Source organism: Motacilla alba, chromosome 5, assembly GCF_015832195.1.
Source record: "Motacilla alba alba isolate MOTALB_02 chromosome 5, Motacilla_alba_V1.0_pri, whole genome shotgun sequence".
NCBI lineage: Eukaryota > Metazoa > Chordata > Aves > Passeriformes > Motacillidae > Motacilla > Motacilla alba.
This window is the reverse complement of record NC_052020.1, coordinates 17,445,478-17,469,941: the sequence shown is the minus strand read 5'-3', so window position 1 is coordinate 17,469,941 and position 24,464 is coordinate 17,445,478. Positions and strand designations below refer to the sequence as shown.

Below are 24,464 nucleotides of genomic sequence, written 5' to 3'. Positions count from 1 at the left end.
TCCTCTCGTGTTTTTAAGCTGAGGAGCTGCAGCATGGTGCAGTTCAGGCCGGGCACTCCGGAGGGACGCGTGGGAGCGCAGTGGGAGCCCGGAGCGCCGCTCTGTGCGCGCAGCGAGCTCGGGCCACGCTTCCCGTGCTGGCAGCCCTTGGCCGTGGGTGGTGGCTCATCTGCACACAGATGTGAGCGGAGCCCTGGCAGCCTGGGCTGGGCTGGCAGCCAGGTTCAGTCCCAGCGCTGCGGAACGGACACTGACATCACTCAGGACGTCAGAACGGAGGCACTTCGCTGAGCAGGAGCTGTATCCTGCACCAGCAGCATGCACGAGGCTTCTCCTGGAGCTCTGCCAGGCTGCTATGTAAACAGCAGCTTATTCGATGACATCCAATTTGACTTCATTTATTCTTCTTCTCTTCACCTTCCACCAGGAAAGTTAATAGGGATTGAATTGTGTCAAGGGGCTGGGAGAATGGATCACTCCAGACACGAGGAGACCTTCGAGTCAGGCTGGTCAGATGACTTGGACCCTGCAGATGATGATGATGAAGAGAAACGATTCTGTTCCATGATGGAGCAGCTTGGAGCAGCCCAGTTGTTTGAAGAGTAAGTAGAGGAGTCATATGGTATTGCTTCTACCCTGTTTTGATCTTGCAGTACCAAAACTTCAAAGTACCAGAAAAGACCAAAGGGGTGAACTGAGCTGCTTGCTCTCTGAAGCACTGCTTGGGCTCTCTGTACTGGTGTCTTGGGTTTTTGTGTGCTTGGTAGCAAATGCAGTGCAGTCTGGGTTTCCTCATTTGCTACCAATTACTTTTAGCTCAGTGCTTTTCACAGTTTCCCAAATTCAAGTTCATAACACAGCTGTAAAATGGAACAGCTGGTGGCATACTAGTCCAGCACAGCAGCAAATGAAAAGAAGCATGTGAGGGTTAGATGAGGTAAGGGGAATGAGTGCACTCTCTGTTCCAAAATGGTGTGTGACTGTTCACATATTTTCAGACAATAATTTCTAAGAGTCGCCATGAAGGATCTGTGCTCAAGGAGCTGCTTGGGACTGTGCTGGTCTTGAAGAGTGTGAAAGGCTAAACTGGGTGCTCAAGGCTAAAGGGATGTTCCTGTGAGCCTTGAGACTTGGTACTAATGCGCTTGCACATAGCCCCAGTAGAGTCTGCAGGCCCCAGTGTCACCCAGCCTATTTTTAGGTGTTCCAAAATGAGGCATTGTGCATAACTGGTTCTTACTGGTGCACATCTGCAGGGCCTGGGATGCCTGACTGCATCTGTGGCTGTCCTCCTTTTCAGGCTTTGTACTCCAATTGTGTTGCCATTTTGCAAGAAGCAGTCCAGGTTAGGGAAGGACATGGACAGGATTGGAGACAGAAGCTGAAAGTGATGGAGTTTGCTGCTTTCAGAGGCACACCTGTCACAAAATAGACTTTTTTCCCCTTATTTTCATTGTGATGCAAAGCACCTGCATGTTTTAGTGATAAACAACTTCTGTCTGGAAAAAAATTCTGGAAAGCTGTTAGTCTTCAAACAACAGGATGACACTGTGAAAGGCCATATTACTGTTCTGGGAAAACAGTCTCTACTGTTTATAACTCTGCTTTGAGAAGAAGTCCAAAGTGGAATTATCTTGTGTTTTATTTTGACCACTTACTGGCAGTTTTATGCAAGGAGTTTAGTAGCTACTACATGTCACGTCTTTGTGCCAAACCAGCTGTTGTAAAGCAGTAATATCAAGCAGAAGCTAATTGGGGTGAGAGCAGGAATATGAAAAATTTTCACCGCTTTCTTTAGAAAGAAATAGTTTCATTTCCTAACAGGACTCAATATGTTCTTTTATTTAAAATCTGAAGATCTGATGAAGTGCTGTAACTTTTTAAACTTGGGACCAAAAAAGAAGGCTGTCATGCAGTACTGGCAGAAGAAATCAAAAACTTTTGGTTGGTTGGTTTTGCTTGTGTGTTTCCCCAAAGAATACTAAGGGAGACAAATACATAGGCAAAGAAAAATAGCTATTTGGACACTGACTATAGGTATAGTTATTCTGTATCTTTCAAGGCACTTTGGAAAAAGTGTTTCATGATTAAAAAAAAATTAAAGAAGCTCTTCCCTAAAAAGAAACATGATGTCTGCAGGCTTACAACCCCCTTTGGGAATGAAGTTTGGAAGTGCTATGTTCAAGTTGCAATGCATTAAATGTCAAAATAGTGTAATCATTATTGCAGGTTCAGAAAAAGACATCTTTGGTTTTCCAGGGCTTCCTCCGTGGTTATCCTGATGTGACACTTCAGCAAATTTGCATCTTTTTTTGTGCCTCGGTTTCCAAACCTGTAAAAAAAAAATGAGGACTGTAGCAGCCACCAGTACAGTCTGAGTGTAAGAAAAACACCAATGATGTGTCATGTGTGCTAAATTTTGTGTGCTGTAACAGTTTGACCATAACACACAGCAAATTTGCTGAATATTCATTTCTCCAAGTCTTGATGTAGACACGAAATTTATCTATGAATATTTGGAAAAGCAATCATTCCATGTTTGCTTCCTAGATTGTTTTTCTTTCCTTCTTGCAGATGACTTCCTTTATTTTGACCTCACAATAGATCCCACTCCACATGCATGCTCTGTCACTGTCCAATTTCCCTCTCTGCTGTAATGGTGTAACAGAGATCATCACAGGAGAATGGCAGTCTGTCCTGAGTGCATGTTGGAGCTGGAATAACAGTCCATAAGATGACACAGTAACTCTCTTGCTTTCCTTCTCTCCTGTATGCTTGCTCCAGCCCACATGAGATTCGGGAGCTCTGGGCTCGCCTGCGAAAGGAGCGTCCAGAGCTCTTATCCAATTTTGAAGAGTTTCTGTTGCGTGTTTCGTCGTACATAAAGGAGGTGAATCATGAGAAGGAGTCTATGGAGCAAGCATTGAAGAGGTAAGGAGAACATCACGGCAGTTTGCTGCCAGGAGCCAGCTGATACTTGGATCCTGCCTCGCATGCAAGGAGAGAAGACTGGGTTACAGGATGCACCAGTAAAAAAGATATTTCTTGCTGTAATAAAATTACTCTACCTTGGTCTGTTCCCATGGGTTTGCTTTGCAGCAGTCCTCACCCATAGCATTCAGTCTGGTTAAAATCCCACTCAGTGCCATTCAGCTGTTAGTAGGTATCGTTTTCCACCCTCCTCTTTCCTTTCTGTACTCTTTTGCTCTCCTGACCTGTATGCACCTGTGTTTTGTAGGAAGGAGTCAGATCATGATCGAGAAGTCAGGTGCCTTTATGAAGAAATGGAGCAACAGATCAAAGCAGAAAGGGAGAGGCTGGTCTGCCAGGTACTTTCTCTCTTGGCTTGAAGGCAGTCTTTCTTTTTTCTGAAGTAGAGGTGGTGGCTCGTCTTGCCAAGGAACTGCTCTGTGCTGGGTGTTTTGCACAGTTGTGTGTCTTTACTTCTGCAGGAAGCGCTGAGGCATGACAGGAGTAACCTGCTCCAGAAGGAACTGCACAACAAAGAGCAGGAGCTGGAGAAAATCCTCTATCGCCAGAAGAAGGTAATGGGATCCAAATCCTTTCTAACAAAGCACATCCCCCTCTGCTTCTTTCTGGTCAGGCATTTTCTGATGGAAAATGGTGTTCAGCTGCTGAGGGTTTGGCACTAGATAATTTGGCTCTAGCTAGTGAAGTCCTCTCCTGTCTCTGAAGTTGTTGTGAGATGGTTTGTCAAATAATTGATTTGTCTTCAGCTGCAATCCTGTTCTGTGAATGTTTTGGTCGTGCATTTTCTTATCTGCTTTGTGTTCTCTTGGCACAATCTTCCTATCAATTGTACAATCCTGGAAAGGAAGATGGGGTAAAAATTTGAAAGTTATGAGTTTGAAGCTTTTTGTGGTGTGTAAGGAAGATGTGTATGGACATAAAAGAGCCAGACTTCTGTAGTTGTTGTATTCTGGCTACTCCAGAATGACCCTGAGTGAACAGTTCTGTGACACTTAGAGAGGTACATATTGTATACTTGCATTTGGGCACTTGATGACATTCTGATTGATCAGTCACATAAAAGATCAAAGCACAAGCTTCCCTTTAGCTTGCCATCCCCACCATGGAAATTTGTATGGGATGGTCCATTCCAGATGTCTTTTTCCTTGGTGTCTCAAGAACTGAGATGTGGTCCCCACAGAAACAAGTCATGCGAGGTACCTGCAAGATGCTGAAGACTGGGGGTATCCCAGTTGGATACCCAGCTGTGATGTGGATAAAACAGGACTTCTCTGAAATCACGAGCTCATTGTCCAGCAGCTGGAAAAGCCAGCACAGCTGAGGTGCCATCAGGAAGGATCTTGAGAATAAGATATGGATGTGGTTTTCCTGCTGCCCACACCTTTGATGTGCCTCAGTGTGTGCAGTTCTGGTCTCCTCTAATTCCACTGTGTCCTCCTTAAGTGTGACGGTACAAAGTGCTAATATTATTAAGAAAATGGAAAATTTGCCTCAGGAAGAGAAACCAGGAAAGTCTAGACTTTTAGGTTTTGGAGAGAAGGAGACTGAGGGAAGATACACGTGAGCTTTATGAACTCAGAAAAGTGATTGATAAGGTCCACACCAAACTGTTATTCCTGAAGTCCTGCAACAGCAAAGGTGAGGGACACTCAATGAGACCAGTATAAATTTGATTTAGAAGAACACACTTCTTTATACAGAGATCAGTGCTGGACTTTTGGCCCCAAGAGGTAGGCAATATCAGCAGTTCAAAAATGAATTGGACAAATGAATAGGCTTGTAAATATTCATTGAAAGGAAGAATAGTCAGAGATGTGGCCTCTAGCATCCCTAGTCCAGGGACCATAGATGGGAGGGGTATATGAGGGGGAGGAACCATGGTTAGGAGCTCAGGCATGCTCTTCCTAGGTAGCATCTGCTCTTGCTGAGGGTCAGAGTAGAATACTTGGGCTGCATAGACACTTGCTGTTGCTCAAATAGTCAGTGCTGGTGTTCTTAACTGAGGCTTGTACTGAGCTGTGTGGATAATCGGGTCCCTCTTGTGGCCTAAGACCAGTACTGTACAGAGGGTGCTATTCCACAGCATTGCTTCCAAGGACAGACCACATAAACGGGAGAGTTGAGCATGATGGAGGCTTTTTAGGGAGGGGCAGGTGTGCTTTATTTAAAGCCGATTCCTTGGCTTATAGAAAGATCCAAAGGCTGTAAGCAGGGGCTGCTGGTTTTCAGTCTCAACTCCACTGCTCAGCCCATGTAGTCTTGCTGAAATATTCTCCAGAATCCACAGAAGTGGAGGACTCCAGGCAAAGCTGGGTGTGGCTTGCCCTTCTAGCCTCAGTGAGGAGGGAGGTGAGACTTGTGTTTCAAGGAACCTAGGAAACGTCAGATCTGTTCATTCCTGGTCTTGACAGTTGTACATGTGTGCTGGCAGAGAGGAGGGTAGCAAGAAAAAAAGCATTTTATCTTCTGCCATGGCGTGTTGCTTTATTTTTCTTTTGAGAGCGGGAGAAAGTAGGCTGAGAGAAAAGGCAAGCTGAAGGTGTAAATGTGGAGGCTGACTCTGCCACCTGCTACCCTGATCAGACCTGATTCCTGTTGTTTCTCTCTAGTTATAAGCATGGATTACATGCTTGTATTTTGGGCTGTAAGTTTTAAGATAGATACTGGAGTTTCTGTGTAGCAGCAGCTTCAGCAGAGGGCCCTGGTTAGTTGGTGTGGCTGGCTGGATACTGCAGTGTCACTATGATCCCTCTTGGAATGCCCTCCATGTCATCTGAGATGGGCAGCTTTGGCTGCTACATCCGTCTGTCTCTTTCTCAGACTATGCCAGCCATTTGTAAGGAATTGAGTCACTGGCTGGGTACATGGCAGCAGGCTTTGAACTTCCCAAATCGGGCTTGTTAGTTGTGCTGGGGGCTTGTGCTGCCTAAAGTGCAGCTGCGCCCCGGTGGCATTTAAATTACATCTCTAGCCCAAAGTCCTGTCTCTAGCAGGCCACCCAATCACTTCACTTTCCAGGTGTAGTGTGAAATGCTCCTAGCACCTCAATATATCCTCCTTTCAGCTGCCATGGGCTCAGGAAGCCCCTAAACTAGAGGATGCCCTTCAACAACTCTGCTTAATAAGTCCCAACAGACACAACCCTGCTTCCACCCAAATTTTTCCAGTCCTCCTTTGACTCCCATTTGCACTCTGAGTCCTACAATGCCTGACAGCATCAGGCTGCTCCTGCTGCCTGAAGCACTTCCTCAGCTGTGCCTAATTGCACTGCTTGGTTCCCCAGTGCTGAGATGAGAGAGAATTCCTTCCAGTTCACCCTCTCGATGCCACTGGTGGCTCTGTAGATTTAGGTTGTTTTTACCCCCTTCTACCTCATTGTTTACATCTGCATTTTCAGCTTGTTTTTACAGTTATGATTGTAGCACAAATCAGAATGCTCTGTGATCCTCTGTGTTTAACCCCTCCTCTTCCTCCTCTCCCATTGCAGCTGGAACATCAGCTACAGTCACTGAACTCGGAGCAGCTGGAGACGCGCGTGCAGAACGAAAGGCTCCGGCACCTGAATGAAAACCTGCTGGAAGAGCTGGAGAAAAGCAAATGGGAGCTAGAGGCAGTGAAGGGACAATTACAGAAGCTCCAGAAAGAGGCTCAGATTGAGCAAGAGCAGAAGGACAGGTGGGAAAAAACAGGAAAGGCAGGGTGTTAGGGCAAAGACATGGGTAGAAAAGAAAAGGTTGGGCATGCAGTTAAAGAATAATTATCACTAGTTAGAAGCCTAGTAATCATTAGAAGATTGCCTGTGACTTTTTGGGGAAAAGAAGCAGCATCCCAATGGTCTTATGGGCCTAATTAGAGAGTGATATTGCTAACTCTTGCCTACCTTTTGTGGGAAATTAATATGTTCTAGAAAATCAGTACAAAAATACAGATGTTCCTCAGCCTAAAGGAGGCTTCTCCATATATTTTCCAGTTCACCATCCCCTCTATAATCTTCTCTTTAAAGCATTTCTGATCAATTCTGTTCCCATTTCTGGGTTAAATCTAATAGTACCTATGTAAAACATGGAGAGGTTTCAGGTCCAGAGGGCAGTGAGTGTCCGTCCCATTTCCAGCAGCTGAGGAAGTGGAGAGGATGAGTTGCCTGCTCTCATGTTGGAGGAGAGCAGGAGAGTTCTGGTACAACCATCCCAGCTCCCAGAACAGTGCTGCTTCCTCTGAATTCTCCTAAGCATAAGGCACGCCCTTGTCTTTGAGAATTCCATGAGTACCCCTGAGAAAGGGATGTTTGTATTTTCTCTCCCATTAATTTATTTCCCATTATTTTAAAATACCTTTTTTGCCCAGGGATGTGTTTAGAGTCTCCAAGAACATGCAGAAAGAGAAACAAAGCCTCCTTCGGCAGCTGGAGCTCCTCAGGTGAGAACTGGTGAAGGCTGGAGGGAAATGCTGAGCTCTTATGCCTCTAAGGGGCTGAGGTTTCAGCACTGTGCTCATTTCTCCCATGGAAAGCTACAGGATTGTATTCAAGCAGTGTTTAGACTCTGCTTGTTTTTCTAGGTCCAGACAGAGTTGTGCAATGTGGCCAGCTCTGGCACATTACAGGCTATGTTATTTCACGAGGTAATCCCTCCTCCGGAGGAATTTAGTCTTTCCTGCTGGCTAAGGCAACCATGTAAAGCCCATGACCTCGGCTGGGATACATGGAAATCCCAACATGTCTGGCTATAAACAACATCTTTATCTCTGATCCCAAGCTCTCTTTCTGTTCTCACTTTCAAATGTTGGAGTTGACTTAATTTTTGACAAGCATCTCATTGTGTCTTTCCCATGTCTTCCTTTGGAGCAGAGAAATGAACAAGAAACTTCGAGATGAGCGAGATGCTTTTGAAGCCAAGAAGCTGGTTAGTCTAAGAAAGAAAACCTTAATTCCCAACCACCCTCCTCTCATCTGCTGCTGTTGCTGTCACCACTCGGGGGCCTGTCACTTCCACGGGGGACAATGACAAGAGCTCTCGGGGCCTGGTGTTGTGCTTAATACAGACTTTACAGCACCTCTGTGTCCGTGCTGGAGGCAAACTCTGCTGGTTGCTGCTGCCAGCTGCCTGGCTTTAACCCAGGGCACGTTGGCTGGGGACTGTCACACAGCCCTGTGCAGGGCAGCAGTGGGTGCTGCCTGCTGCACATGTGGGGTCTGTGTGTTGTGCCAGGCACTGGGCACATGCAAGGAGGGGAGAGAAGCTGGGTGTGTCCTGGAGCTGGGTGGTGAGGAAGAAGATGGATTCTCAGATATGCTCCTGGCTGACTGGGTGGTACAGGAGGCTTTTGGAATTTTTCTGACCCCCTGAGTTTGTAGCAGATGTTTTCAAGAGTTCCTCTGGGGAGCTCCCCATTCCTGTGGACTCTGCTGGGTGCAGCAGTGAGCCTTGAGTCAGAGAACTAGGAGAAAGCAGGATCTCTCTCATCTGGAACTGTCAATCTCTGGCCTTTCCCAGGCGCCAAGATAAGCACAGATATGTGGTCTATTTTTAATTCTTATTATTTTTTAATTATGAAACTTTTGTGTTCCCGAATGTTGCTTGCACAGCTGCTCTGCCCTCTTGGACTCATCCTTGCCACCATGTCTTTGCCTGCTCTGGGATCATACCCCACCTGAAGATCTGGAAGTAGGTGACTTGCTGGGAGGACAGTGATAGGCTATGATAGGCTGCAAGAGCTTTTCTGACTGCTGTGTAAAAGGACTCTGGAAGGAAACATGGGGATTGTGCCTGTATGGGAGACAAAATGCCTTGTTCAATCCAGAGGCTGGAGTTCTCCAGGTGGAGCATATATAAAATAATGTCAGTAACAATTTTGGATAGAGGTGAGGTGTGCGTGTTTCTAAAATCTGCAAGATTTTTTTTCTTCTGTCTTCATTTTTAAAGCTGCTAACTATGTGGATGTACACCAGAGCTTCCTGCTCCCTCTTGGAAAAGCCATAAACACAGTCACTCTGTAGCAGAGTCCCCTGCAAGCAGGCAAAGACAATGGTTTCTTCTCCTCTTTCCATGTGTTGTGCTTCATCAGCGCGTGGGTTCCTATGGGTGGGAAAGTGGCCTGAGGAGACCACAGCTCGTGTCTGTATCTATCTCTGTGTGTGCAAAGCTTGTCTGCTTCTCCTCTGTTCTCTTCTGCTCCACCTGCTGCTGCAGGTGGACCCAAGAGAGAGCCCAGCAGAGAGAGTCATAGCACAGAGGGGCTGCTTTCTCCCTTCTCCCAGCACTGGCAATAGGGAATGAGGCACGGGGTGAGCTCCTACCACCATTGCTCATCTGGCAAGGCTGTGTCTTGCTGGGCAGTTGAAGCATGTACTGGAATAAGGTTTTGTCCTTTGGCTGCTCTCATTTCAGTCCACAGGGAAGCAGGGCTCCAAGGGCTTGCAGAGATGCTGCTATCATCATACACCTGCAGAAGGTCTGCTCCCCAGCCTGTCTCACAGTAAGGGGGAAAAATGGCACTACTTCCCTGCAGAAGGAAAAAGGAGAGTCCAGCCTTCTGATGGGGATCCCTAGTGTGCAACACACTCTCTGCCAGAGACTATCAGTGCTTTTACAGGCTAAAAAGAAACCCAAGGCCTTAATACCCTCTTTTAGTGCTGGGAAGAGTTATTTCCGTGAAATCAAGGTGTGATGAACAAGGTTCTTTCATAGCAAAGATTTTGAAGTGGTTGGTTGGAGGAGTTCGGTTGTATGTGGCTGATAGCAGCCCAGTCACTGCTCCTTTGCTCTTCTCAGTTCCCAGCTTAATACCTTGCTCTTCATAAGAGTTTCTTGCCTTGCCAGGGTGACCCTGGCCCTGCTGCACTGTGGGGCACTCTCTTGTCCCAGGCAAGAGAGGCTGGGTCACAGATAGGGATATGTGGCTATTTCTGTAGATGTGCAAACCACTGATGGGTATTTTTAAGACCCAGGGGTTGCAGGTTCAGTTTCACACCCATGACCCATCTGGCAATGGAGTTATGCTTGTATGCTTTATGTTGACAGAGCAAATTTCATGTCTGTTCATCATGAAGAGTGTGTTGGTACTTTGACTACTTTTGACATGTATTTTTATTTCACTGGTAAACCAGAATCTTTCCCATCCAAAATGCTTGTACATGTGCTGTTGTGGAATCCTTGTCATCATGTGTTACACAGCTGTGATGTTGCATCTGTCCCTTTATCATCCTGCTGAAAAGCGAAATGTTACACAAACCTGGCAGGCCAATAAAGCATGGCAGAACCAATGGCAAAACATGCCCCCTTGTTCCTCCTTTCTTACCCAAGTCTGTGCTCTGCAGGCTATTCCCTCTCCAGGTAAGGTGGTGGCAGAGCAGATTGTGTGGGAGTCTGTTTGCTCCACAGGTGACTTGAAGGTTGTAACTCAGCTCCAGTGGCCTGTAACACAATTTCCTCCTTCTGTGTGGCTAGAGGGTGCCCTCAAGTGAAGCTGCTCAAAGACTGAAAACTTCCCCTTCTGTCCCTGCTGGAGAACCACTGGTTGTCTGTACCACAGCCTGGCTGTGTTGACTGGACTGTTGTTATGTGCTTGGTTGTCATTTGCCTTGGGAGATTTGTGCTCCACAATTGTGAGCCTCTCAGTGCTGGATTGTTTCTGTGGCTGGAGGTTCTTTTGAACATCAGTTTCATATGTAAAAAAAATGTTTTGTTCTTTCCCTGCAAAGCTCCTAGTTGGGTGAGGCCCTCTGTGGAGTCCAGAGCGTCTCCCTTTGTTAGAATGCATTGCAGTAAAGGTGTTCTGGGAGTTCTGACCCACAGAACAGCTTCCTTTTTTTTTTTTGCCTTTTAAAATAAGCCTTCAGTAAGGATTATTGAAGAAATAATCTTTGTAGTCCTCCAGGCTGTGGGAAGCATGAAGGAAGGCCTGTCCAGAGCTGCCTGCAGGTGTTTGGTCAGTTCAGAACTGCTGTGAGAGGCAGATCTGGCAGACTGCAAACCCTTCTTCCTCCACCTTTCCCCCAGAAATAACCAGTAAGGACGTGTTAGAAATCTTCAGATTTGCAGAGTGAATCCGTCTCCCTTTCCCCTAGTACCCATGTGATGGGCACCTTTCCATGCTGTCTCTCACTTCACATTTTGTGTGTGTGGCCAGAGCAGTGACTCTGCTGGGAATGGCAAGGCTGCTCTATGGGGGGAAGAGAGCTGGGAGAGAGGTTGTCCTGCTTTCTCCTTCTCTGAGGAGCTGGTAAATACTGGCTGTAGGAAGTGTTCATTCTGTGGTAAGTAGGAGGAAAGCATGGGGAGGGATGTTGGTGTAGAGCTTTGTAGAGCTACCTCCTTCCTTTCCTGTGGTTTGTGTGCAGCTCTAGGTGAGTACAGGTTGAGGAAGGGTACTAGTGTCTTCTGAGGAAAGGGCAAGTGGTCTGCCCCACAAAACATCAGCATAAGAGAGAGGCAGGTGGGGAGAGATTCAGCTGTGAGACCAAGTGGAGAACAAGCCAGAAAATAAAAACTCTGGCTGGCTAGAGGAAGAATTCAGTTTGATGGATTTTAAAGCGAAGGAGAAAGCAGCAACAGTGATGGCTTCTTACAGGAATGAAATTATTTGAACTGAGAAAAGCAAGCCCTGTGCTCACATCTTTCAGCCTTCCAGTGAGGCACTATCACTGCATGGTGTGGGGCTGCCAGGGCTCCAGCCTTGCCTCCCCAAAGTGCTCTACAGAGGTGGAGAGTGGTTGAACTGGGGCTGTAATCACATTCTTCATTCCTTCTCTTTTCAACTTCCAGGTGCCTCAGAACAAAAATCCCCTGTTGAAGAAAGGGTCAGTGCTAGGCAGTTACCTGATGGAGGACAAGCCTGTCAAACGGTTAGATGGGTGTCTGTGTCGTGTCCATGGTGTCAGTCCGTGCCCACTGCAGTACCCTGTCAGTCCAGCTGTGTCCTGGGTCTGGTTCTCCCACCTTGGTGCTGGCTCGTTTTGGGAGTGAGGTGGGGTGCAGCTTTTCTGTGGCTTTAGCTGTCTCTTGGCATCAGGTGGTGTTAGTTCAGCATGAAGCTGAGGATACTCTTCACTAATTTCCACAGGGAGGTGGCCCTGCTGCTGCTTATGCCTGCAGCAATGGGGGAGCAAATCTAAATATCACCAGAAGGTCTGGGCCTGTTAATGGGATGGGAGTCGCAAAGGCTGCCTCTTTCTGAGTCACACAGCTCTGTTGAAACAACTGGATCAACTCCCAAGTGTGCCAGTTTGTCCTCAGGCACAAATCCTGTCCACTGGTGCCTTGTGCCAGAGTCCATATCTCTGGGGCATGGGAGAGGGCAAAAATTGCTCAAGGGTTGGGTTCTTTCTGGCAGCTGAAAGCCTCAAGGAAAGGGCCTGGCTCCAGGTGGTTTCATCCTGCTCATCTCCCTCTACACCTATGCAGATGCTTATCTGGCACACCAGGCCTCCCTTCAGCCAGGGCAGGCAACTCATCTGTGTGGCCAAGGCCTTTTCCTTTTTTTTTTTTCCTCACTCTACATGCAGAATATACAATGACCTGGCTTGGAGCTGGATCTCACCTGCAACTGCTGGCCCCAAACAAGTTTTAAAGGCAGCGTGCTCCCCTGTTTCTTACCAGGTCTCTGCAGAAAGTTCCACTGCTGCCCAGTTTCTCCTGGTGCCAGCCAGAGACACGGGTCTAGGCTCAGTTTCTTCCAGCTTCAACTCACCCTTAATGCTTGCAATTCTGATAGTGACATTTAAGGATTTAGCTCAAGGCTTCTTGGCTCATGGACTTATGGAAAACCAGGTAGAGTCTGGAGAGGGCTGATTCTTGGGCCCACGGTGGGAGGTTGCCCAGTAAGGTCTGAGGCAGAGCTCCTTCATGGTTGTGAGACTGCCACATTCTATCCATTGAATCAGATAACCAAGTTCTCCATCTTCCTCCCCAGTTATTTCTTGAGCTGCTACTGGAATAAATCTCCTGGAAAGGCTTAACAGATGGAGAAGTTTGGCAATGAAGGTGATGAGAGAAGGGGAGAAGTAGTTCTTGGTCCCCTCTCTGTCCTGGTGCTGTGTCACACCACATTGCTTGAGAAACATGAAAAGAAATCCATTAGATCCAAGGTCACTGTTCAGAGCTTTGTGTTTGTCTATTTGCTCCCACTAAAGAGGGTCTTGAGATCCCTCATTGTGTGATTTTGCCAGCTCTGGAAGATGGGCACCGTTCCCCAGAGCCTGAGACTGTGTGTCCATTTTCAAGAGGGAGGAGGTCCAGCTGGCCTGGCTCTAGACTGGCATTTGGGGCAAATGCAGGGAGAGCAACCATGAATGTGAGCTCCCTTTCATAGAAAAAAAGTGTAGGCATGGCAGCACATGGATTTTGCAACCCAGATGAAGCATACTTGCTTCTCTTGAAGTGAGAAAGAATTGTCTGGATTCCTGCACTAATAGAAAGAGAAAAGTTGCAGAAGGGGGTGGGATGTCCTGCCTCTGAAGATACTGACTGTAGTATGCTCTGGTTGCTCTAATTTGCTTCCAAATGCAATCTGCTGGACAGTGAAAGCAACAGAGACATCTGTGGTGGATAAATATCTTCAGCTTAATTCTAGGTATTCTCATTCCTTGTCTAGTTCTTTAACCATAGAAAACCAGTGATGCTGCCCTGCTCCTTGGCAGTGATTCCAGTAGTTTAACTTGGTTATTTTAGGTGTTCTTTTGAAGGATGTTCCTCCAACTACCACATCAGCTCTGCCCCCAGTGCATCAGCCTGCTCTTGTGTGGGCACATTCTGTTATTTCTTTTTTTATGGTATTTAGTAACAAAAATACAGGGGTAATTCTTGCCTTTTTTTTTTTAAGGGTCTTTCATTTTGTATGTTTTGCCTCATTTTTTCACTGCTCGGGGAAGCAGTAGACAAAGAATTCTTGAAAAATCCAAAGTGGCAATTTTTATTAAAATTAATTAAATATTTGTGAGCATATGAGCTCTGGTGAGCTGTCTCTCTTTCCCTAGGGGAGCCGCTGATGCCTTGGTCACAGGGAGTGTGGGGAGTGAATATATAGAGTTCCTGTGAGAGCTTCATATACACTAATTGGATTGCATTGTTTGGTTGGGAATTTGCAACCTCCTTCTTTCCCTATCTCCTCCCCCGCTCCCACCCTATCTGTGCTGCCTGTGGACTTTAATACAGACAACTGGCCTCTGCGGACCTTCCCTTCGCCTTCCCAGTGGACGTGGCAGTGGAAGAACCCAACAGAAAGAACTGTAAATACTTCCCAGGCAATGGGGTATGGATGAAGACAGGAGAAGGAGGCAGCACAAACTTTGAAGAGAACAGCAGAGATGAGGAGAGATGGCCTTTGGCAGCAGATGCTGAGTGGTTTAAGATGACTTTGAAGGGTGACTCTGACTGCAGAAAAAACGCAGATGGCCTAGATGCGGCTCCGCTGCCTCCTCGAGCCCAGCCTATTGGCACCGAAACCAGGGTGAGTGCAGTTATCTGGGCTTATTCCTCAAATACCTGCTAGGGTTGGTGTCTGACTCTCTTCCTGTCAAACTCCAGCTCCATAGGTTTACAGTGTAGGGGTCCAATCCCTAAATCAAAGCACTGCCTGCGGCTGGGCTCCTCAAAACCTCATGCCTTTTTCCATTGTAGCTCCAAGCATTGGAACCAGCCAGCTGTTCTCCAGATCGCATCTTTAAAGTGGTGTTTGTGGGGAATTCTGGTGTTGGGAAGAGTTCCTTCATCCACCGCTTCTGCTATGACAGGTTCTTGGCTGAGCTCAATGCAACCATTGGTAAGTGACAGGGTGCCTGGTTCATCTGGATGAGGAAGGTGGGAAAGGCAGCCTGGGAAAATGCTCTTTTGCCTGTGTTATAGCCCAGCTAAAGTGTAAAGATGGGGCCTTTCCCAGTATTGAATCAATCTTGCAGTTTCCCTGAACTAAATGGAGTTTGTCTGGCCATTGGGATGGCAAGCTGCTCTCCCTGCATCCTACCTCATAATCATTGTCACCTTCCTGACAGGTATCGATTACCAGGTGAAGAGTCTAATGGTGGATAACACCCAGGTTGCCTTACAGCTGTGGGATACAGCTGGACAAGAGAGGTAAGCGATTTCTACCAGGCTCAGTGGAGGAAAGGGAAAGAGTACATGCAGCTGGCTTCTGTTCCTGGGGAAACTATCAGCTTCAGAAGGATCAGACAGGTCATGATAGCTATTCCAATACTGAACCTGCAGCAAAGATCTGTTCCAGAGATTTCTATAAGCTGTGACTGTGAAGCAGGGCCTGGGGAGATCGCTCTGAGGGCTGACAGAAAAGTAGTTTTCCATGTGTCCGACCTGTATGCTTGTGGCTCCAAGCAATCCATCCAAAGATGTGTGTCATGGGGTGGAAAGGACTGTGAACCTTTCCAGATCTGATTCAGCTGTCATAGCCAGCTCAGTTAGCATGACCTGTGGGGAAGGTGATTTGAACTACCCTGCTGGACTCTGTCAGTGAGCTTATTGGCCTCTTTCACTGTCCCTTCTGCTGACAGACTTGTGGAAGTGATAATCCTTGGTAGAGGGGTTGTGCAGCTTTCTGTGACAGTGAACACTTGCTCCCCATTTGAAGCCCTCTAGTTTTAAAAGCATGGATATCTCTAGATGTTACCAGCAGCGTTGGTGAGGACCAGAGTAGTAGAGGGCACATTTGACCCTTATCTGCCACTAGAGATGAAGGCCCATAAATTACACTTTATGATATAATTTGATAGCTTAAGATGAGAAGGTATTTTAAGAGGACCACGAACCTCAAGGGCCTGACAAAAATAAGCACTGGGTGTTTTGAGCTAAATATGTTATGGGGGCAGGCCTTCAGGGGGCAGCCAAGGTCATGGGAATATTCTAATCCTAAACTGTGCCAATAATGCTGTCTCAGGCAGCTAGACCATGCAGAGCTGGTGGGAATGTACTAAGTAGGAGTATCTATAGAAAAACAACTCTCTCTTCCAAAATTAGGCTTCACGCTGAAGAAATAATTATTTCTGAGGGGATGCCTGTGGTTATTTTGATGCTGAAACTGAGCAGTAATGAGAGTTGCTATGACATAAAATGTGACATTTTATTGAGGCCAGATTGCAGCAGAGGCCAAATTCAAAATACTCTCTCTACAGAAGGACCTTTACCACATGCCCCTGCAGCACTAGCCGGTCTTAGATGTGTACCCACAAGAGAGAGCTTGGCTCAGATACCAAATAGGAGACCTGGGAGGAAGAAAAAGCCTTTTCTTCTTCTTTGATGGTTCTTCTGGAGCATCTTGCCTGGCTGGCAGTTCCAGAGGTGCATCTTGGTTGCCAAAGATACAGTCTGTGCTTTCTCAGTTGGGTAGGTGCCAGAATATTGTAGTGAGAAAGAACAGGCTTCAGGCAACTATCTGAAGAGTACAGGAGGGTAACAGCTCTAGGTTTTCTTGGTTCATAGGAGGAGAGTTTGTTGTCCTGTGCAAGGCTGAAATACATAGCTCTCTAGTCAGATCTCAGGACTTTTGTTACATTTGTTATTTCACAAATTACATTGTTAATCCCATCAGTTTGCAATCATTGTGGTTATATCATGGCTCTGTCACAAAGTGCTTACAGATTCTGAGGTTTGGGCTTGTTGTTTTGGTTGTTTGGTTTGGTTTAGTTTTTTGTTTGGTTTGCTTTGGTTGGAATTTATTCACAAAATACAAGCCTGTGGTTTTAAATGGTACAGACAACAAAAAGCAGATGTCTAGCAGAAGTTTTTCCTGGAAATTTTTTATGTATAATGCCATTGGTTTATAGATTCAATAGTGGAAACAGACTGTACTGATGCTGAGTTCTTAATTGCTGTTTTGGCAACCCTGGGGCAGACATTACGCATGCCTGGTTTGTACTGTGGTACAGCTTAGTCTGCAGATTCTTCCAGACTCTAGAGAAAGATCATGTTTTTTCCACCAGTTTCCCTTTTAACAGGAAATTACCTTTTCCTATCCCACCCAAATAGATTCTTCTGCTTCTTTCTTCCTGACCTGCAAAGGTCTTCCTTCTTGCTTTCTCAGCACCATGCATTTGGCAAGATTCCTGCCTACCCATGGCTCCCTGGCCTGTCTCAAAGGTGCAGGGATCTGTCACCTGTGTGTAGACACCAGCCCTGAGGGACACATCATGCAGAGGTGCTGCCAGGCCTTGCAGAGAGCCTGCACTGACAGACAATCCAATCCCACTTCCCGTGGCACAGCCCTGGTTCTGAGGGTGCCTTTGGTTTTGTCTGGGCCCAGGTTTCGGAGCGTCACCAAGCAGTACTTCCGGAAGGCAGACGGGATCCTGGTGATGTACGACATCACGGCCGAGTGCTCCTTTGTGGCCGTGCGCAACTGGATGAGCAGCGTCCAGGTGAGAGCGGGACCTGGCCTCCAGTGCTGCTGCTGCTCCCTCGCTCCAACAGTCTGCCTGGAAGTGACATTTTTCAGTGCCCCAGGAAGTCCTATGGACCTTGTGAAGCTGAATTATCAAAGCAGATGCCTGTGCTGGTCAGTTTGGAACCAGAGGCTTTGTGTCAAAGATAACAAAGCCAGCGGTAGCCCATTAAATCAGGGAGGGCTCTTTCTGTGGCTGAATGTGGTGGGACCTCCCAAAACAGTAGTGTGGGTCTGTAAGCAGCCTATGTGCACTGGCTACATCTCCTAAACCTGGTCACATCCCACCTGTGCTCAGGCAGGGAGATTTCCTGGTGTCTGGCCTATGCACAGGAAAGGGAAGTGGTTCTTTTTATTTCCTTTAATTTAAAATTTGGTAACAATATATTAATATTGTTGGGTTTCCCCCTGTCTTTTATGTCCAAACACTCACTGAAAGCATTTATCTGTGGCTTATACCTCCTTGGGGACACAAAAATACCTCTCTTTATAATTTAAATTAGTTGTGTGTAGATGATCAAGAGGTGAAGGGAAATGTTCAAGGGCGGTTTTGTTTTGATTGTGCTGAGTCTCAAAAAACCAGGTCTCAGTGGAATGAGTAAGTATAGGCTGGAGTATTCTAGTACTGTTAATTTCCACAAGCCTGTTGGGGAAAAAGACAAGCAACCACTTATGTTTTTGGACTCTAAAATATCAAATGTTAAGATCTTCAAAGCTAACCTGCCTCTGAAAATCAGGTTCCTTTCAGGAGAAAGGTTAAACTGAGTGCCCAGAAAATCAAACCACATGAAATCTGTGTACTTTAATCTCTGTCTTCTTTTCTTCTCCCCATCTGTGTATTTATTTTGTTTTGAAGCTGTTCAGGTTTTGTATGCCATCCAGGGCACTTGAATGTGGAAATAACTTTGAGCCCTGTTCTTACTCTGACCATGCTCTAGTGAGCCAGTGGAACTATAGAGTTTGACCAGAGGTAAGGGGCTCCAGGAATTGCCTAGGAATAACAGTTCCTACAGAGACAGCTTGCAAGGGGTGAACTTGCTCAGCCAGTGGATTTTCAGCAAGGGATCACTGAGTTTAGGACAGCACATTAGACACTGTACTGCACACACAAAATTACTGAGCTTATGAAGAAGATCTGCCAGATCAGAAATTCCAAAATGCCTACGGAGCAAGCTGCTTTTCTTTAGGCTTCTTATTTTCCTGAGAGGCACTTATGTCCTGCCTCCCCTCTGTCACTGTCCCAGCTCAACATATCAAACATTTGGAATGTTTCCCGAGTTCAAGCTTCCCTTCACAAATCCCTGGGGCTATTGAAGGAATGGCCCTTTAATGATCTAATGGGCCTGATCCTGCTGCTTCTGAAGGTGTTGTTTGCTTGGGCTGGAAGAACCTGCTCTGAGTGGCTGGGTTCTAGGGGTCTTTATTTCTTTTGCAGGAAGGTATAGAGGACGGAGCTGTGGTGTTTCTGCTTGGAAATAAATTGGATGCTGTGCAGACAGAGACCCGGAAAGTGCCCAAGGTGGAGGGTGAAAGGCTGGCGAAGGTGTGACTCAATGCTCTGCTGTTTGACTTGCTCTGCAGCCACCCTCCAGCTGTGAGCAAGGCAGTCTGCCTGGCAGAAAGCCTTTCTTGGAGCCCTTTTCCAGTATGATACCTTCCCTCTCCCTCCCACCCCGTTTCTCTGATGTGGACAGGTACCCAGGTCCCTCTGGTACAAGGGAGGATGAGGTGGTGGCCTGTATGTGGCAGACAATGGCCCTTGAGCAGGCTCATGTATTTCTCTTGGGGCTTGATGCCTCATTACAGTCTTTCTGAGAGGAAATCAGCATGGCTGATTTCCCATTTGAGGGCTCCCTAATACAACATCATCCTGCCTCTTTCCTCACTCCCTTGTCTGCCTGCTGGCACCTTGGCCCGTGGGTTGGGGGAGACAGGGTTTCAAAGGTGTTTCCTGTCTTCTGGACCCAAAACAAAAAGGTAAGGAAATCAAAGTTACCCTGGACATATGTTTTCTCTTCCCAAACAACTCCCCCAGTGCTCCCTTTTGGACACTCTGACTTGGCCCCCAATGCTGAAAAAGCATCTCCTCCTCCTGGATGTGCACCCCAGCAGGGTAGCAGCCACCCTCCTGGCTCCAATGGCTCTTGGCAGGGTTCCCGGGGGTGAGGGTGGCCAGCTCCCAAGGCTGTGGGTGAATGGTGATTGGGGAGAGCTGGCAGTCACTGTGGGTGCTTGCTGTGCTCTCTGGCAGGAGTACAAGGCTGTGTTCTACGAGTGCAGTGCCATGACTGGCTACAACATCATGGAGCCCATGCTGCACATGGCCAGGTCAGTGAACACGAGCTGTCGCCCTGGGACACTTCCCCAGCTGGAGGTGACTGATATGGGCTCTCCTGGGGAATAGGCGAGAAGAGGGAGGTGTCAGAACCTAACTTTGTCACATCCCAAAAGAGACCTGATTCCAGGTCCTTGTCTTTTGTGCCTGGAAAGCACCAAGTGTAGACTGGACTCTTTGCACACAAAGCTTCACCTGCTAGAACTGGCTGCTGCAAGATTAGGAGTTCAATTTGAGTATTTCATCACAAAAACCTTGCATGCTGTCCCAGATTTTAAGCTGGTGTTTTCAGTTTGAAGTCTTCATGCAGCTCCAAGGGTTCTTTCTCCCCTATCTTAATAAGCACTGTACAGAGTGAGCTATTTCAGTGGCAATCATTTTAAAAGGAGGTAAGATACTGTTCAGCTGAAAGAAATTTGCTCTAAAATTTTTAGTTTAAAAAAGTGTTTTTTTGGAAAAAAAGTATTTCAAATCTTGCAAAAAACCTATCCTTTTTTTTCCCTTTTATCTCTTCACCTCCTCCTGCATCATCTGTGTTAAAGCCACAGCAGGACTTAGCTGTTCATTAACTGGGTGGATTTACTTATCAGCTAGGTGAATCACATCTCCCATAGCACGTGCCTTCAGCATGCTTTATTACCATGGTGCTGCCCGAGATGGCCCAGACAGGTGGAGCAAGCAACCTGGGATTCTGACATCCATAGGGGATCTTGGGAATAAGGCACAGGCCACTCACACTGGTGCTCAGATTACTAAGCCATGGTACCCCCTCTTGTATGTGTCCAGTTTCTTTCCCTGTTGCCTGGAAATTCATGCTCATTCTCTGTGTGTGATTTATCTATCCCAATTTCCAGAGAAGTCCAGTCTTTGGGCCTGTCACTTCTTGCAATCCTAAATGTAAATCCTAAATGGCTGGTGGAGAGTAAAGGGCAGAGGCAAATGCCTTGGCAGGAAGAGCTCAGTAACAATATTGTGTTCTTGATCTGTGCTGCTCTTTCCAGGTTGCTGACAGCACAAGAAGACAGGCAGAGGGAGAATGCCCTGCAGCTGGAGGATATCAGCAGGAGGAAAGGGTGCTGTACATAAAGCACACCAATGTGTCAGCAAGAGACATGTGCCAATGCTGTATCACAAAGCTGGGGGTTCCTTTCAAGCAAGCTGAATTTGATGGTATCAGCTCTCTAGAGGCTTGGGGAAGGTGCAGCTTTTCCTAGTCTGTGAATTTTGAGGCACAAATCAGGCCAAAATGTGCATATTATCTGCACTGTTCTGTTTCCCAAGTCTGCATGCAGCCCTGGTCTCTAGAGGCCTCTGTTTCTTTGGGGGAATTTGGTTGGTCTTAGCTGCCAGCACAGACTGGGCCTTCTGTCTGGAGAGGTTGGTTCCCTGTAAAGGGATGAAGTCTTGTTCCTGTATTTCCTGGCAAAGAAGTGGCCTAGCAGCAGAGAGCAGAGGACACAGTGGGTCTGGATTAAATAGAATTTCCATGTAAGAGAGAAAGATATTATTTTAAACTTGGGCCAGCTCTAAGTAGTGGTCCCTCTGTCTCAGAGGGAATCATCTCCTCTTGGTTCTGCAGTGGCAGTGCTCAGCTGAGAGCCCGCTGTGAGTGAAAACACTTCCACCCCTTCCTGCAAGATCTGTATTGGGCCCTGGATTTACTGCAGCATTTGGCTGGACTTGTCAACATTGTAGTTAACAGATTCCATGTGTGATTTGATAGGATGAGTCATCTCAATGGCTTTCATTGCTTTGTCACCCTTATGGACCTTTTCACTGTCCTTCTGTATGTTTACAGAACACAGAGCCACTGCCCTGGGACCACAGGCACTGGCATGTGCTGCTGATTCACAGCCCATTGCAGGAGCTGTCTGTACAAACCAGGGGAGCCATATATAGCCTGTTTTAAGGCTGAATGCTGCCTGTTTCCTCCCATTCTCTTATCCTTTCCTGAAGAATCTCCAGCAACTTGGAACTGCCTTACCCACAGTCCTGAAAGATCCCACCAGAGTGCTTTCAAATGCATCTGGATGGAAGCACAAGGCAGCTGCTTGTGTGAAATGTACCTTTTTCTCTTGCAGGAACCTTGAGCAACAGCCTCACTTGACTGGTGAAGGGCCTGAGAAAGAGCCAGACTGAATCTGTTTCCATTGGGAAGGGGCCTTTTTGTCACTAAGGGGTGGGGCAATGCAGGTCAAGGAGAAGCAGGGCAGAGGTAGAAACTGTCCCCAGAAATGCTCCTGTTGGCAAGGCTGCGTTGGTGCCTGGGCACGGAGCTTCGGGGGGCGATGCTTTCTGGTTTGCAGCTCAGCTGCTCTCAAAGCCTTGGGATTAAGTGAGATTTTTGGTAGTGCCCTTTCCCCTTTTGTCTTCAAGGCTGTTTCTGTATGTGACTCTGACATTTTAGGCGCAAGATGTGATACTGCAGCTGTGACGCAGCCCCCAAACCTTGTGGCATATGGAAGGCCTGCACTTGTCCATGGTCTTTCCTCTCTTGGGATGAGGCGGTTACTCTGAATGTCTATTTATTGCGCAAATTTTCCTGAGGATATCCCAGGCAGGAAAAGTGCTCTGAGTCATCTACAGACATCAGCATTACAAAGAATTTCCATGGCACCTCCTGGTGCCCTTCTGATAGGAAAGAGGAAGTTTTTTTCTGGAAGAGTAGGATTTCTGAGCAAAAGGAAGAGCTAAAAGTAGTGAGATCCTGCTCAGTCCTTACTCTTGGCTGGCTGTGGCTCACACTGTTTAACTGCACTAACACCTTCTAGAGACAGTGAATAAGAAAGCTACAAGAGACCCTGAAGGAACCAGGGTAGCTGGAATGGAGCCTGGAGTAAGATCTACAGTGCTGCCAGGGGAAATGCTCGTGTTTGCAGGAAGCGTTTTTTGGGAAGGGGAATCCCCACTAAGGTGTTCTGAACCGGGGCCTCCCATGCTCTGTACACTGCACACCTGAGACAAAGGTGTGAAACACGGCTGACACACAAATATGGGCCAGTTCTCTGTATTACCTTTATCAGTGCTGTCATACTGCAATGGCAAGAACCAGCAGGTTCTTTCAATGTACAACCTTAAGTATGTTTTCTTAGTGTGCAAATAGTACAGGCAATAAAGAAATGCTGTCTTACAAGTGGTTGTGTTGAGAGATTTTTTTTTTTTTACAGGTGCTGCAGGAGATGAGCCTCCCATCTTCAATCACTGATCCTAGTGTGACCTTCCCTTCTCACTGCTCAGGAAGTGGCCTCTCCCCCGTGGTGGTACACAGGGGGTCTTATAAGCAGGGAGAGTTAACCAGGAACCCATGTCATGGGGCAGCTCAGGAGAAATTAATCTCTAGTCTTTTTTTACCTCCTTTTAGCAGCCAGAGTCTGTCCAGCTGATTAGGGAAGGCAGAGCATGGAGGAGAAAAAGGTGAGACATTTCCACAATGTCTGAGGGTTCAGTGCTTTCAGACAGGGATGGGTTCTCACCTTATTATCTGTATCCATAGAACTAAACCTTTATTTTATTAATGTCCCATGCATCCTTTTCACTGGAGTTAGGAATTTGGTTGCTTTTAGTCCTTGTGTCCTGGCATGGGTCCAGCTGGATGTTCATGCACTACAGAACTAATCACTCTGCAGTTTTGATCAAACAAATTATTACTCATTTCCCCTGCTATAAAATGATAGCACAAGTAGTTCCTTGAAACATATATTCTTTGTAGGAAGGAAAGGGTGGATTTTTGTTTCAAGGATGACAAAGTGGCACAGAATTTGAGTAGGCTGAGCTTGGACAATAGTAAGCAGCAGGGCTGGGGTTTATTACTGGAACGTCTTTTGTTGTCTCTCAGCACAATCATTAAATGTCCTGTTGGAAGACCCAGGGGTATGTTGCTAGTTTTTAAACCTGTCTGATAACAGACCTAAATGAGACAAGAATTTCCAAAAAGTTCTTCATTTTACTACATCCCCCTTTTTTGTCAGAATCTCTCCTCTAAATGGAAGCTCTGGGAGCAGCCACCCTTTGTAAGTGACTGCTGGAAACTGTAGCATAAATGCAAATAATGAGATATCCTGAGGGGGCATGAGATGAGGGGGGATGCAAAATAAGACTGCCTGGGGGCTTATACATTCACCATATTGGCTCCAGCCTCTTAGTGAACAAGTGACTTTTGCGCATAATCTGTAAGGTATTTTGGAATCATATCACAAGAAAGTATAGCCTGGGAAGCCTTATCCTGGCACATGCAACGGTGCACCTGTGCACACAATCAGGTGTAGGGGCAAAAGCAAAAAAGCCAGCTGCTCTGATAAGTAGCCATGGCCCCACAAATCCCTGCAGGCTGGCAAAGGGACCTCACTCTGCTTTGCTTTCACTTGTCTGTTTCACGTCAATATGCTAAGGGTAAGCATAAGAAGATTAGGCTGACGGCATCTCTTTGAAAAACCAAAACAGAGCTGAAAAGAGAGCATTAAGCCACAATGTTAAATTTGATGCTTTCCCACAGGACAAATGCAGACATTGCAAACGTTTGAGATGTTGTTTTCTACTACCTTTATTCCAGGTCCAAGGGACCTTTTCCATTTACATACAATTAATGAGTTCCTGTTATGGGGATCATGCAGTCACTCACACATTATTATTTTCTGTCCTGTCACCTTCTTCTGTTTGTGTCATTTCATGATCTTTTTACTTGTTGATTGCTTGGACTATAAACAGATATATTTGTTACATTAATCAGTGGATGGGACTCGGTTTCTTCGTGCAGAAA

At 46.7% G+C, this 24,464-nt stretch overlaps 1 protein-coding gene across 7 annotated transcripts in view; it reads left to right on the top strand.

Annotated features, from left to right (window-relative positions):
• Positions 1-24,328, top strand: part of CRACR2B (calcium release activated channel regulator 2B) — a 47,662-nt gene extending 23,334 nt beyond the window's left edge. For all 7 annotated transcript variants that reach the window (XM_038138476.1, XM_038138472.1, XM_038138473.1 and 4 more), the window contains 15 exons: positions 428-602; positions 2,785-2,931; positions 3,239-3,329; positions 3,453-3,545; positions 6,479-6,666; positions 7,336-7,407; positions 7,838-7,892; positions 11,754-11,833; positions 14,142-14,436; positions 14,607-14,748; positions 14,978-15,059; positions 17,236-17,350; positions 18,809-18,916; positions 19,625-19,701; positions 20,710-24,328. In XM_038138476.1, coding sequence (XP_037994404.1) covers positions 428-602; positions 2,785-2,931; positions 3,239-3,329; positions 3,453-3,545; positions 6,479-6,666; positions 7,336-7,407; positions 7,838-7,892; positions 11,754-11,833; positions 14,142-14,436; positions 14,607-14,748; positions 14,978-15,059; positions 17,236-17,350; positions 18,809-18,916; positions 19,625-19,701; positions 20,710-20,794 — 1,805 coding nt within the window. In that variant the 3' untranslated portion in view covers positions 20,795-24,328. The remainder of the gene's footprint in view (positions 1-427; positions 603-2,784; positions 2,932-3,238; positions 3,330-3,452; positions 3,546-6,478; positions 6,667-7,335; positions 7,408-7,837; positions 7,893-11,753; positions 11,834-14,141; positions 14,437-14,606; positions 14,749-14,977; positions 15,060-17,235; positions 17,351-18,808; positions 18,917-19,624; positions 19,702-20,709) is intronic.
• The last annotated feature ends 136 nt before the right edge of the window (positions 24,329-24,464 follow it).